This window comes from Paroedura picta, chromosome 7 (genome assembly GCF_049243985.1).
Source record: "Paroedura picta isolate Pp20150507F chromosome 7, Ppicta_v3.0, whole genome shotgun sequence".
NCBI lineage: Eukaryota > Metazoa > Chordata > Lepidosauria > Squamata > Gekkonidae > Paroedura > Paroedura picta.
The window spans coordinates 75,459,732-75,474,402 of NC_135375.1; the positions used below are offsets into that span (position 1 = coordinate 75,459,732).

Genomic DNA, 14,671 nt, shown 5'->3' on the forward strand with positions numbered 1-14,671 from the left:
ATCCTGAATCTTTCGTGCTACTTTCAGACAGGATTTAAAGAGACAAGTTCCTCTCTGTCTAGCATATGCCCAAGAGGGGCAGGAGAGGGGGAAGAATGAGATGGAGGGGATAAGGGGTGTGTGTGGTTAGACAGAGTGCCCAAAGACCTATAAAGTTTGCACTTTGCATACTCTCTGTGTGTGTTAAAGGTCTACAAAAGAACCTTACTATCTGAGGAATTCCATTTTTCATCTGAGTTCATTTTTTTCAAGCAAGAAATATTGTATACAGAAACATGTTCAGAATTATAGCTCTCTCTTCCTGAAGTACAGCCAAGGAACGTACCATGAGAAAACCCTGAAACATTGCTATATATGTATTTCAGCTCTCTCAGTGTTTTAAAAACTGCAGTGCAAAAAGGGTAACAGAAGGATCTTGGTAGGTATCAAGCCAAGTATGGAAACTGAATAGTGTGAACTACCTATGGAAATGAACAATTTAACCATTTCCCATCAATATAAGCTTTTGCTATGAGAATTTCAATGTTCAGAGGAATCCATAATAAGATATTTTATTATGCAGGAAACTTGCCAACAGAATGAGATTTACATAGCACATTAGCAAAACATGAATGCTAAATACATGAACGCTAATGCATCATTGTGGCAAGTTGCCAACAGGATTACATTTTCCTACAGCATTAGGAACCTGAGTGCCAGAAAGTTAAGACAGGAAAAGAAAGAAAGAAGTCTTATTAGAGAGGACTCTGTTACTTCAACTCACAAATTTGGCAGAGGCTTTTTTTTCTATGCCAGAGTATTACACAGAAAGTAATAAAGAAATGGTTTCATTGGTTATTCCTGTGTTCTTAAAGCCCATAAGGAGTTTTAAGGAATGTTCTCACCATATCATACTTGACTGAAGCAGGGTATGCTTTAGTGAAAAGCCTAATCTTCCCTCCCCATTTTTGGCAGAGACTGGGAGTCCCCTTTAAGACCCACAGAGGAAGAAGAAGGCTTGAAAGGAAAGGGAGAAGAAATTGGAATCCATGGGGCAATGGTATGTTTGCAAAAAGGCATTTTTTTCATACCTTCATACTGGTTGCTCAGAAAAGGATATAAATACAATACATACTGGCTATCATAGATTCTGATATGTTTGTTTTTCAACAAACAAATCTTATCCTACTAAAGCAAACACCCAAATACCGGCAGGAAGGAATAAAAGATTTATCCTGCACTCGAGGTTCAGGCAGGTAGGAGAATATCTCTTGCAGATTGGTTGAGAAATGGAGTTTATATGCTTGTATTCTTGTATTCCATAGCAGAAGACAAAAATCAGTCTTCTCAGAAAAATGCAGCCTTAGCAGCCTTCTTCATATTAAAGTAGCTCTTTAGATTAAAAAGCTACTGAGGCTGGAGGAAGGTTTGAATCTTAGCGGAATGGTAGAACAAAAGCCATAATATTAGATGTGAGCTCATCCCAGCCTGCCTACTGGAGGAGTGCATGTAGATGGAAAACCTTGGGACTGGCCTGTCCAAGCTTGCTGCAGGGCTCCACTACCAGGCTCCTTGGTACTTGCTTAGAGCTAACAAGAAGCCTTCCCTTACTTCATTTCTGGTCTTGCAGGGTATCTGATGTGCATCCTCCTTCCCACCTACCTAGCACACTGCATTCATCAGGGATCTGCTGTCTAACCACTTCAAGGTAAGACCCATGTAAATAACTATTAATAGATATGGAGTAGCTATCCCAGTTATAGAATGCGTAGATAGACAATAACTTTAACAGTGTTGCTTAGAGGCTGTCCACATTCTGCCCAATGATTTGTGAAACAAAAATGGATCTCCTGCTTCCAACTATTAAATTCTTTCTTGAACTTCTCCATAATCTTCACATGAAACACCACTGCTACTTTTATTGATACTACCAATGATTATGGATGACCACTGAACAAAGTTTATTGGGCTCCTGAGGAAAAAAAATCTAACATTTTAATTAATATATAAGCACTTTAGGATTACTGCAAGTTGCTTTCTTATATATATACATGGACAATGCAAAACAAAACTAAGGAATCAACATTACATATGACTCTAGTAACAAGTATGCATAATTATTGCTAAGGTGGGTTTGTAACGAAACAAAACTAGAATCCATTATCATCACTCTGTTTGTACAATGGATCAGTAATTGCTTCTCTAGGCAAAAGAGAACCAACAAAACTTTTATGAATTCCGCAATATATTACAAAGGGAGACAGTAGCACACTATTGACTGACTAAAATGTTTTTTAATCACTGCAGCATAATCAGCGCAGTATTATGGACAGAGAAGACATGTAAAAAAAAAACATCTAAGTATTTTCTTTTAAAACTGTGCTGAATTTTGATATAAATATTGGCTTGGTTCCAAAGATCCCTTTGTGTGAATGGAAACATCTGAGCCTTTCTTCTGGTTTGGCATTACCTTGTCTTAGATCTAACACTGAAAGTGAGAATACACTACAAATTAGTATGATATTTTTAATTACTATGTGTAGCAATTTGTATCTACAAATACTATAGCTGATGCTGCTTTTTTTAGTTAGTGCTAAAATAAAATTCTCAAGGTTTAATTTACATTAGTAAATTATTTATATCCTCCATCACAAATATAATGATTCACACACTGGAAAAGTCTAGTAAAGCTAACAACGTAATAGTGGTCTGGCACTCCGTGGCTGGGAGCTGGAAGCTCTGTGGCCGTTGAAGGGGGGAAACATTTTATGGCTTCAGACAGCTCTCTTTAACCAAAGTGGACAAACTGCTAGGATCAGCGAGGGCAGCCACTTGCCCTCTGGATCCCTGTATGTCATGGTTGCTCAAATCGGGCAATCCATGGATAGGAGGCCCATTGGGGGAGAATGTGAACTTCTCCCTAACATCAGGCAAATTCCTTATAGGGCTAAAGGTGTCTATACGTGGTCTGTGTTCGGCCTAACTGAGGGACCACTATCTCCTTATGTTCCCTGCAGGACTCTTCATTCTGTGTGTATGAATCTGATGGTTGTCCTGGGTCCCAGGGAAGTGTGCCTGGCCTTGACCTGGCATCTGGAAGATCTGAGGACCCTGATGGAGCTCTTTGGGTTCTGCAAGATGGAGCTCTTCCACCTGGCATTTGGTTGAGGCTGGGGCAGTAAGAGCGGGTCCCTCCCCTTTATATGCCTTGTACCCTTTTGTATCTGTAGGCCCGCCAGGCCAAACATCACCTGCGGTCATCTATCAGTGCAATAGCGACTGCTACTCAGAAGGCCTGAGGGTTCGCATGGGAAAGTAGACTGTGAATAGTTGCCACCATTGATTGTATTGTGATTGAATTGGGCTTTTATGCTGTTTTTGTGTTTTTATGTAAACTGCCATGAGCTGGCTGTGCTGGGAGTGGTGAACCACAAATATAAATATAAATAAATAAAATAAAAATAAACATGATGTCATTTTCACCAATATTAAATGTTAAACCAAAGGACTGATTTTAATGTACAACGCAAAGTCTGATAATGAAGAGCAATTAAAATGATGTACAGCTGGTTTGGCAGGCTAGGTTAAGACACATCTTCTTTCCTTAAGTCCCTGGCCTCTTTCTGTGTCAGTTCTGTGTAGTCTGCACGGGGCTTTTTACCCAATTCCAGTTCGAATGATTCCCTCCTGTCTACACTGAATTCAATTTGCATTTTGATTTTGGGCACTTTAAATTTTCCCTCTGCAACAAACGATTAATTCGTGGTCACCCTACCTTTCCCCAATGATATCCTGGAGTGGATATAACCTTCAATATTTAAAAAACCACCATAAGTAAATGTGCAGATCTGTGCTCTTAGCAAAATAACTGTGCCTCATGTCTAGCAAGGAAGTTTTCCTTGATTGGCCAGGGCGTCAGCACAAAGTCTTCCCAGTTGCAAAGCTTCCCTTAAAGTGACTGCGCTCCAGAAGCCCTAACATCTCAGCAGAGATTTGCCTCTTGGGTTTCCCCCCTCCTTTGCTGTCTCCAACCCCCCCCCCCCATCCCCTGTTCCACCTTCAAGAAAAGAAAGAGACTCCTGCTGCACTTGTCTCCACCCCCACCCCCTGTTCTGAGCTTCTACAACCGAGTGCAGAACACTTTCTGTTTGAATGGGGAAGGGGGGATAGAGGAAGACCCAAGTTCAAATTGATCTGAATTCAGTATGATCCACAGCGGAATAAACAAAGTAAGTGCAGAATCAGAATGAATTACTATGCATCTCTGCATAGTAAAGGAGCAGCCATTGGATGCCCTTTTGAAGGGGAAGCATTGTGTGAATCCATACTCATGCATATAGCTTGTGTAGAATCACTCATTACTTTATAAGCATCTGCCCCATAAAGGCCAGGTGAGTACACAAAACAAACAAACAAAAATCCCTTTCTGAACTGCATCAAATGACTTGGCTTGGAAGCAAGAACACAGACATAGTTAAGACTTAAATATCGAGAATGGAACAATCCACGAAGATCCCCCAGGGATATGCCCTTTTACTATACTATGGCCATACTTTCAGAGCAAGCCATGCCAGCAAACTGACATTAAGTTGAACTGACATGGCAATGCTATTATTAGTATTTGTTATTAATGTGTGTTATACAGCAGGTGCTGAAACTCAAAACAAAAGCCTACACTTTCAAAATATTTTCTGCCTGCATCAGATATCTTAAAGCACTGAGGCTGTTAACTGTCAGAAAACTGATGATTAAAATTATGAGACTGAAAGCCTCAGAGGAAAGTATTCAAGCAACAATTAAGAACCTAGCGGGTATTTGATATAATGCTGTGCTTTGTATGCGACGAGGTGCTGGAAAAGTCTGCTTCAGGTTATATTTGGCATTCTCCATTCACTGAACAGTGTGCGCAGGCTCATTTCATATCACTGTATCATCGCTTAATTCTAAAGAACACGTTTCCAAATAAATAACCCTTAGAGTTTTAACAGCTGTCAAATCCATATATTTGCATTGTACACTGAAACTGTGAGAGAAATGCAGAACAGAAAAGCAGAAGAATTCATCCTGGATGGTTACATTAAAACAACAAAACAAGATTAGTGCCTTTTGGACTGAGTTGTTTTAATACACACATCCGTTTAGAGCTTTAGTGCTTGGGGATCTGAAACTTGGGGAGTCTAGCGACTGGCATGACCCCAAAAAATGCAGTTCAGTTCATGGTTTGTGGTATGTGCAGTTTGCAAAGCATGAACCATCAACCATCATGGACCACCATGATACACAGTTGCAATTATGTACTCTAATGGTAAATAAAATCAGAGTCCATTAGCACCTTTAAGACCAACAAAGATTTATTCATGGCGTGAGCTTTCGAGTGCAAGCACCCTTCATGAGACGTCATCATGAGACTATGATAGCCTGACGAAGGGTGCTTTCACTCGAAAGCGCACACCTTGAATAAATCTTTGTTGGTCTTAAAGGTACTACTGGACTCTGATTTCATTGTGCTACTTCAGACCAACACGGCTACTCATTTGAATCTATTCTAATGGTAAATGATCACCTGCAATTTAAACCTCTCCTTTCAAAGACATTTAAATGCACTGAGTATCTGTACTCTGTAGCCTTGACTATACCTTCTCTGTATATAAAGGGACAGCGGATTAGGGACATCGCTCCCCCCCTGGGAGTTGGAAGTATACATCGCTCCCTCCCATCTTCTTCTCTCCATCTCATACTGATAGTGATGAGGACGGGGTTTTTGCCGGCATGTTGGTAGTTTAATGTTTTAATGGGCATTTTAATGGGGTTGAGACTGTGACAGCAGCTGCTTTTTACATCATTAAAATACTTTGCTCTTGTCCATATGTCAAGAGGGCAGTAGGATTGTATTCGTTTCAGTTTATTTGATGAAGTAACTAAGGTATTTGGATCTGACTTTATAACATGGAATATGAAGCAGCAGATACTGAAAGCAATACAGAAAGAAGCAGGGAAACAGATTTGGCTTCTTGATAGTCATGGACATCTAACATACTGCACTGACCAAAAAAAGTCTTTGGTTACTGGCAGAATAAACAATGGTAGAATTTGTTTTATAATCTGCAGTGCTTTGTCTATTTTGTTTGCATGATAAACCATACTGTCCTTTTCAAGTAGCAGTAATAGTTTATGGTGTTTAAAATATGTGGTCCAAGTCACTTCATTCACAACCCATTGACATAAGAGCCATTTTGTCTACAGTGTCAATGTGTATCTAGAGAGTTATAATACATGGGCTATTAAAAGGGTATTCCATAAGCAGTTCCTGTTATGATACTGTTATAGCCCACAATGTATGAATTATTGACAGGAGAGATAATAATGGGTAGATGCTGCTGCGGTTTCTAACAATAATATCAAACAGAATCCTTAATCCATGAAAAATATACCCACTGGACCAACACGTCACTCAGAGCATATAAAGTAGTGGAAAGAATACATATTTGTGTCATTCTCCTGATTAACTGGACACTAAGCTACATAAGAAACTATCTTTTAAAAATTTTCTGTCTAAAACAGTATTTCTTAATTTTTATACCATTGAGAAACCCCTGAAACATTCTTCCAGCTTTGAGGAACCCCAGAAGTAGCACAATACTGCAGAATATGGTTGGGAAGCATACCTGTGTAAACATCCACCTGGGGCCCCTTCAGGCCCATCACTGGTCATTGGGGGGGGGCAGGTCAACCTGACCATATATAGTCATTTCACCAGATAAATGCTCAACATATTTTAAAAATATATTTAAATTAATTAACTTCTACCCATTTAGAAAATCCTTGAAGGGCCATCAAGAAACCCCAAGATTTCACTAAACCCTGATTGAGAAAGCCTGGTCTAAAATTTCCAGTGGCAGATTTCAAGTGAATTAAATTGAGTTGAATTTACTATTGAGTCACCGTAATCGGTAACCAAGGAGAAAAAATTCAGTCTTTCGGATTCTAAGTAGTTCAGTATTCTTATTTCTTATTGCAGGTGTTTGTAACAGAACTGGACATGTTTTAAAATATCAGATGGTATCAGTACAAACCGCTCTGCAGCAAAATATTTCCAAATAATTCATGCTATCAAACCGTAATTACAGTAAAAGCTTTGTTATCTGGCACTCATGGGGAATAGGATTCCCAGTTAAATGTACCAGGTAACAGAGCTTAATATTGAAGACAGTCAAGGACCCAGTGACACAGTCATGCATCACTTGACTCTGGCCTTTTGCTCAAGGTAAGAGCCAGCTTGGTGTAGTGGTGTAGTGCAGACTTCTAATCTGGCAAGCCGGGTTTGACTTCACGCTCCCACAATGCAACAAATTGGGTGACCTTAGGCTCACCACAGCACTGATAAAGCTGTTCTGACTGAGCAGTAATATCAGGGCTCTCTAAGCCTCACCCACCTCACAGGGTGTCTGTTGTGGGGAGAGGAAAGGGAAGGTGAATGCAAGCTGCTGTGAGACTCCTTCGGGTAGAGAAAAGCAGCATATAAGAACCAACTCTTCTTCTTCTGTCAAGGTGGAACTTCTGAGTTATCTTCAAGACAACACATTATCTTTTATGTCCTTTACTTGTTGATGAATTAATAATATTGTGTGAGGCTGCACTGAGAGTGGAGAGCACTCTTGGTCTTCCTCCTCCTTTTTTACTTCCTCTTGAGGCAGAGGATACCAAAGGAGACGTATCTTGCCCAGCATGCCATGCTCACAGGTCATCTTGGACTAAGCTGAAGCTTCACTGGTTTCACTGTACTGCATCCAGAGCATCTTAAAGGGCACCACATTTGCAGCTGCCCTCATGGCATGCTGGGGTGCTTGCAAAAGGCTCCTTGTTCAACTTTGCCAGGAGCAGATCAGCAGTAGTGATGAGTGACTTCACTCTTTTAGGGGGCAGAAGCCAGGAGGGAGAGAATCTCATACCTGGCAAGCCATGATTAAAACTTACAAGGTAGCTTCCTTGCTGCCCAGCCAATCTTGATATGTTCCTTCAGTGATAGGTGTGCAGTCATTATCACAGCAAGCAACTGTGCCTGCAAAATGCCCAGCTTCCAACTGAGTTTCAACACTGAGCATGGAAGTATACCAGTAATGGTGAGCCACCCAGGCAGCATGTCTTCTTTCCTCCTTTCTATTGCAAGTGGAAAACTATAGGACTTCTGTTTCCAGATGACACTGTGCATAAAGTCCCTTCTCCGCCTCAGGGACTCCTGTAGTTGCACTTTCCATAAAGACCCTCTTATTGAGTTCCCAGAGACCTGGATAAAATGATACAACTTGATACCAAAACAGGGGCCCACAAAGTTCCAAGGACACTCTCACAGACGAGTAACTCACCAACTGGGATACTCCAAAAAGCATATTAATTACAGGCCTCCAGAACTCACCTAGCCTTAAAAGGCAATTTAATCTCAAACATAGGGAATGCTGCTGCTCAGATTGCTGCCCTGATATCTCAACCACCACATTTGGAAACTCTGTAACCACTCATCCAAGTTAAGTACCCTTCCCTCATGACCTAATTCCACTGTAAATCCTAATTGCATTTTAGATTCTATAAGGGGAGCCCATTTACTCCGTTCAGCTTTGTAATTAGTTTTACTCCCTAGACTTTTTTTACTGTCTCACCATATTGCAATGTTGTTTCAGGGTTTTGTTCTACCTTGCATTTCATATTTCTAGTCTTTCATCTTGTTAAGGGTATAAAGAGTAACTGTTTTGCATGTCATGACCCTGACACAAGTATCAATTTGGGTAACAACATAGTTCTAGCCATGAGAAGCGTTGGTTAACCAAGGTGTATGCATAAAAAAGTTTTTAATAACACAGCTTTTACTATTGCACACTAACCATATTGTCCATTGAAATATTTCTTTTTCTTTAGTTCAGCCTGTTATTTCTCATGATGTTTTTCTCAAACTTTTTACATAATCATTTTCAATGTCCTTACATCTTACGAATTAGTCAAAGAAAGTGTAACAAAGAAAAGAAACTACATTTAAAGAGTTTGCTAGCTATAAAGCCCCCCTTCAAGGATCGCTGCCTTGTTGTGGCAAGGGGGCTTGCGTAGTTCAGTGAAGCTATGAGCTATGCCGTGCAGGGCCACCCAAGACGGACAGGTCATAGCTGAGAGCTCTGACAAAAGGTGATCCACTGGAGAAGGAAATGGCAAACCACTCCAGTATCTTTGCCATGAAAACTCTATGGACAGTTCCAATAGGCATAACGATATGACGCTGGAAGATGAGCCCCTCAGGTCGGAAGGTGTCCAATATGCTACTGGGGATGAGCAGACGGCTAGTACGAGTAGCGCCAGAATGAATGAAGCGGCTGGGCCAAAGCCGAAAGGACGCTCAGTTGTGGAAGTAACTGGTGGCGAAAAGACAGTCCGATGCTGTAAAGATTTTTATTCCATAGGAACCTGGAACGTCAGATCCATGAATCAAGGCAAGCTGGACGTGGTTAAACAAGAAATGACAAGACTGAACATCGACATTTTAGGAATCAGTGAACTAAAATGGACAGGAATGGGTGAATTTAATTCAGATGACCATCAGGTATACTACTGTGGACAAGAATCTCGCAGAAGAAATGGAGTAGCCTTCATAATCAATAAGAGAGTAGGAAAAGCAGTCTTGGGATACAATCCCCAAAATGACAGAATGATCTCAGTTCGAATCCAAGGCAAACCATTCAACATCACAGTGATCCAGGTCTACGCCCCAACCACTGCTGCTGAAGAGGATGAAGTTGATCAGTTCTATGAAGCCCTACAACACCTTCTAGAAGCAACGCCCAAAAATGATGTGCTTATCATCATGGGGGATTGGAATGCTAAAGTAGGAAGCCAAAAGATAACCGGGATAACAGGCAAGTTTGGCCTTGGAGTACAAAATGAAGCAGGGCACAGGCTGGTAGAATTTTGTCAAGAGAATACAATGGTCATAGCAAACACTCTTTTCCAGCAACCCAAGAGACGACTCTACACATGGACATCACCAGACGGTCAACACAGAAATCAGATTGACTATGTGCTCTGCAGCCAAAGATGGAAAAGTTCTATCCAGTCAATAAAAACAAGACCAGGAGCTGATTGTGGTTCAGATCATGAGCTTCTTGTTGCAAAATTTAGGCTTAAATTGAAGAAAGTAGGGAAAAGCACTAGGCCACTCAGGTATGAACTAAATCATATCCCTGACGAATACACAGTGGAGGTGACAAATAGATTTAAGGAATTAGATCTGATAGACAGAGTGCCTGAAGAACTATGGACGGAGGTTCGCAACATTGTACAAGAGGTAGCAACTAAAACCATCCCAAAGAAAAAGAAATGCAAGAAATCAAAATGGCTGTCTGAGGAAGCTTTACAAATAGCTAAGGAGAGAAGGGAAGTGAAAGGCAAGGGAGAAAGAGAAAGATACACCCAATTGAATGCAGAATTCCAGAGAAAAGCTAGAAGAGATAAGAATGCCTTCTTAAATGAACAGTGCAAACAAATAGAAGAAAACAATAGAATGGGGAGGACCAGAGATCTTTTCAAGAAAATTGGAGATATGAAGAGAATGTTTCATGCAAAGATGGGTATGATAAGGGACCAAAATGGTAGGGACCTCACAGAAGCAGAAGAGATCAAACAAAGGTGGCAAAATTATACAGAAGAACTATACAAGAGCGAGCTTAACATCCCTGATGACCACAATGGGGTAGTTACTGACCTGGAGCCAGACATCCTGGAATGTGAAGTCAAATGGGCCTTAGGAAGTCTGAGCAACAATAAAGCTAGTGGTAGTGACAGCATTCCAGTTGAACTATTCAAAATCTTAAAGGACGATGCAGTAAAAGTGCTACACTCAATATGCCAGCAAATTTGGAAAACTCAACAATGGCCACAGGATTGGAAAAGGTCAGTTTACATTCCAATCCCAAAGAAGGGCAATGCCAAAGAATGTTCAAACTACCGCACCATCGCACTAATTTCTCATGCTAGCAAAGTTATGCTCAAAATCCTACAAGCTAGGCTCCAGCAATACGTGGACCGAGAACTTCCAGAAGTACAGGCAGGATTTCGAAGAGGCAGAGGAACTAGAGATCAAATTGCCAACATACGCTGGATCATGGAGAAAGCTAGGGAGTACCAGAAGAACGTCTACTTCTGCTTCATTGACTATGCTAAAGCCTTTGATTGTGTGGAGCACAACAAATTGTGGCAAGTTCTTAAAGAGATGGGAATACCAGAACATCTTATTTGTCTCTTGAGAAATTTATATGCAGGTCAAGAAGCAACAGTGAGAACTGAACATGGAATCACTGACTGGTTCCAAATTGAGAAAGGAGTTCGGCAAGGCTGTATACTGTCGCCTTGCCTATTTAACTTGTATGCAGAGCACATCATGAGAAATGCGGGATTAGAGGAGTCACAAATTGGGATCAAGATTGCAGGGAGAAATATCAACAACCTCAGATATGCAGATGATACCACTCTAATGGCAGAAAGTGAAGAGGAACTAAAGAGCCTGTTGATGCGGGTGAAGGAGGAGAGTGCCAAAGTTGGCTTGAAACTCAACATCAAGAAAACAAAGATAATGGCATCCGGCCCTCTCAATTCCTGGCAAATAGAAGGGGAAGAAATGGAGATAGTGACAGATTTTATTTTCCTGGGCTCCAAGATCACTGCAGATGGGGACTGCAGCAAAGAAATTAAAAGACGCTTGCTCCTGGGGAGGAAAGCTATGGCAAATCTAGACAGCATCCTAAAAAGCAGAGACATCACCCTGCCAACAAAAGTGCGTTTAGTCAAGGCTATGGTCTTCCCAGTTGCAATGTATGGCTGCGAAAGTTGGACCATAAGGAAGGCCGAGCGTCAAAGAATTGAGGCTTTTGAACTCTGGTGCTGGAGAAGACTCTTGCGAGTCCCTTGGACTGCAAGGCGAACAAACCAGTCAGTCCTAGAGGAGATCAGCCCTGACTGCTCTTTAGAAGGCCAGATCCTGAAGATGAAACTCAAATATTTTGGCCACCTCATGAGAAGGAAGGACTCCCTGGAGAAGAGCCTAATGCTGGGAGAGATCGAGGGCAAAAGAAGAAGGGGACGACAGAGAATGAGGTGGATGGATGGAGTCACTGAAGCAGTAGGTGCAAACTTAAATGGACTCCGGGGAATGGTAGAGGACAGGAAGGCCTGGAGGATCATTGTCCATGGGGTCGCGATGGGTCGGACACGACTTCGCACATAACAACAACAAAAGCTATAAAGCCCATTGCATAATTGGATGCAACTGGCACTAGAGGCCCCCCTCCCAGCTCCACCACCACTCCCACCTGCATCACTCCACCTGATCCTCTCCATGTCGAGCTGGTCTCTCTCTCTCTTTTGGGGGAATGGGGGCTCGGCAGGACTTTCTGCCTCTCTGCTGTCCTCCTCGGCAGTGAGCCCCACTGGAGGCAGCAGCCTGGCCCCGCATGTTGCCCCCCTCTCCACCGCTGTAGGGCTGCTGCCTCCAGCACTGCTGCCCTCGATGCCACTGAGCCTCACAGGAGATGGCAGCCTGGTCCCAGCCATGGCCTCTGTCTTTGGTGGCACTGCCACCATCACAGGGCTGGCAGCAGCCACCGTGCAGAGGGCTGAGCAGACAGGTGCAGTTTCTTTGCCCTCTGCAGGCAGCATGTGTGTGGTGGTAAGGGCGGGAAAATTGCACACGGACGCCCATGTTTGCTAGGTGCCCAGATTGGTCCACATTCCAGGGACAGACACCATTCATTCATTGATTCATTGATTCATTGATTCATTCATTCATTATCTTATATACTGCCCTTCACTGTGATGTTTCTGTGGGGTACGTGGAAATGAGAGCTCTAAGAGAACTGATCTGCAAGAATAGGTCTAAGAGAACTCTGACAAGCCCAAGGTCACCCAGTTGGCTGCATGTGGAGGAGTAGGTTATCAAATGTGGTTCTCCAGATCCCTTTAGTCTTTAGTCACTACACCGTGCTGACTCTCAAACGAACTTTGGCTCCTTAAGAGGTACACCTAAGAAGTATCTGAAATTCAAAATTTCACACATACATCAATGCTTCAGTACTAAACATGCTTGTATACTTTGGAAGGAAGTTTTGTTGAACTCAGTGAGACCTACTTTTTAATAAAGTAAACCTCTTATTAAAACAAATAGATAAATAGTCTAAAAATCTACTTCTTAGTATTAGTCTAAATAGTCTAAAAATCTACTTCTTAGTATTAGTCTAAATAGTCTAAAAATCTACTTCTTAGTATTAGAAATTTAAACAATTACCTCATATTCTTGAGAGAACTTCAAATTGTCATTAGCTTTCAGCCTTTCAATGTGATCTGCAAGTTCCAAAATAGGTATTGGGGGATGGCTAGCCATACCTGTTAAGGAACAGAGAAATTATATAATTTAAAAATGAAGACAGAGGGTACCTGAATCCCAGACTTAGAAAAGACAGCAGTTAGAATGGCTAGAAATGTGTAAATAGTAAAGATGTCATAAGGTGAAAGAAGCAGGCAGATAGTTTAGTCACTTAAAGCAAGACATGCTCTGGAGAGATGAGCTTTGAAGCCAAATTTCCAAAATATTAAAATAAAATAAAAATAAAAATCACCAAGCATATTTCCCAAGCTAACATTCCTAGTGTAAAAGAAAAAAAAGTTATTATGCCAAGACTTAATGAGGTTAGCTAGGTGGGAAAAAATGAGACAGTTAGACCTGATGTTGACCTTTGCTTTGGCTAATGACTCTTAGTGTCATATCAAACCCCTTTTCCTGCGCTGTATGAAATGGAAACTGTGCTGGAATTAGGTGAACAAATGGTGCTGGGGAAGAAGCCATTTAAAGAAATCTAAAGAGTAAATAATAGTATTGACATAAAGTAAAGTGACTTATGAGGGAAACTAACTTGAAGAATGAAGGTTACCAGAGTCACTTGAACCTGCAAAAGGAAATGGTAAGAATAAATAAAAAGGAAAGAAGAGAAAAAAACTAAATTATATGCAAATTAAAACGAAAAATGAAAAGCTTAGAAGTGATAAGTATATTTTGAGTGCTGGGGGATTGGCTAATATGAGTTGTCTAAATAAGATGTGGGAGGCAACCAACCTAATGAATGTTTTAATATTTTACAAAGTTCAGGACATTCACATGCAATTATGGTTTGCCAGAGTAACATGCACGCTGCTTACAGACAACAGTCAATAAAGACAAGATTAGACATCAGACATTTTGAGCTTCAAAAATGTTTTCACTAGTAGCAGATTGTAGAGGCAGGGGTTGCACAGAGTCAGTTCAGCTGAACAACAACATCTGGCTTATCCTAGTACCTCTGAAGAGATCCCCCAGTCCCTTTACCAACCCCCAGAAATTACCTACAATCTACTTCAGGTGTAAACATCTTTGTCTACCAATGAAAAAATAGTGAATACAGACAAGGCTTAAATAAGGGATGGGAAAGAGATAGGGGAAAGTATAGGGTGAAGCTGAGAGAGAAGGAAAAAGAAAAGGAGGTAGAAGATGTGGGGTCAGCTAGCATGACCTGCCAGCTGCAGGTTTCAGCAAGCCCACTATTGATGGAGATTTATTTTCAATCAATCAATCAATCAATCAATCAATCATATGAATGGGTTTCTACCCACCCAAAATGTTTTCCTTTTT

The 14,671-nt window shown here is 41.3% G+C and overlaps 1 protein-coding gene across 47 annotated transcripts in view; it reads right to left on the reverse strand.

Annotated features, from left to right (window-relative positions):
- PTPRD (protein tyrosine phosphatase receptor type D) overlaps positions 1–14,671 on the reverse strand; it is a 1,533,354-nt gene that overhangs the window by 101,318 nt on the left and 1,417,365 nt on the right. For 44 of the 47 annotated variants that reach the window (XM_077344981.1, XM_077344985.1, XM_077344991.1 and 41 more), the window contains one exon: positions 13,295–13,392. In XM_077344981.1, the coding sequence (XP_077201096.1) occupies positions 13,295–13,392 (98 nt within the window). Of the gene's footprint in view, positions 1–13,294; positions 13,393–13,919; positions 13,953–14,671 lie in introns of all 47 variants that reach the window. The other 3 variants (XM_077344998.1, XM_077344999.1, XM_077345019.1) reach the window with 1 other exon arrangement.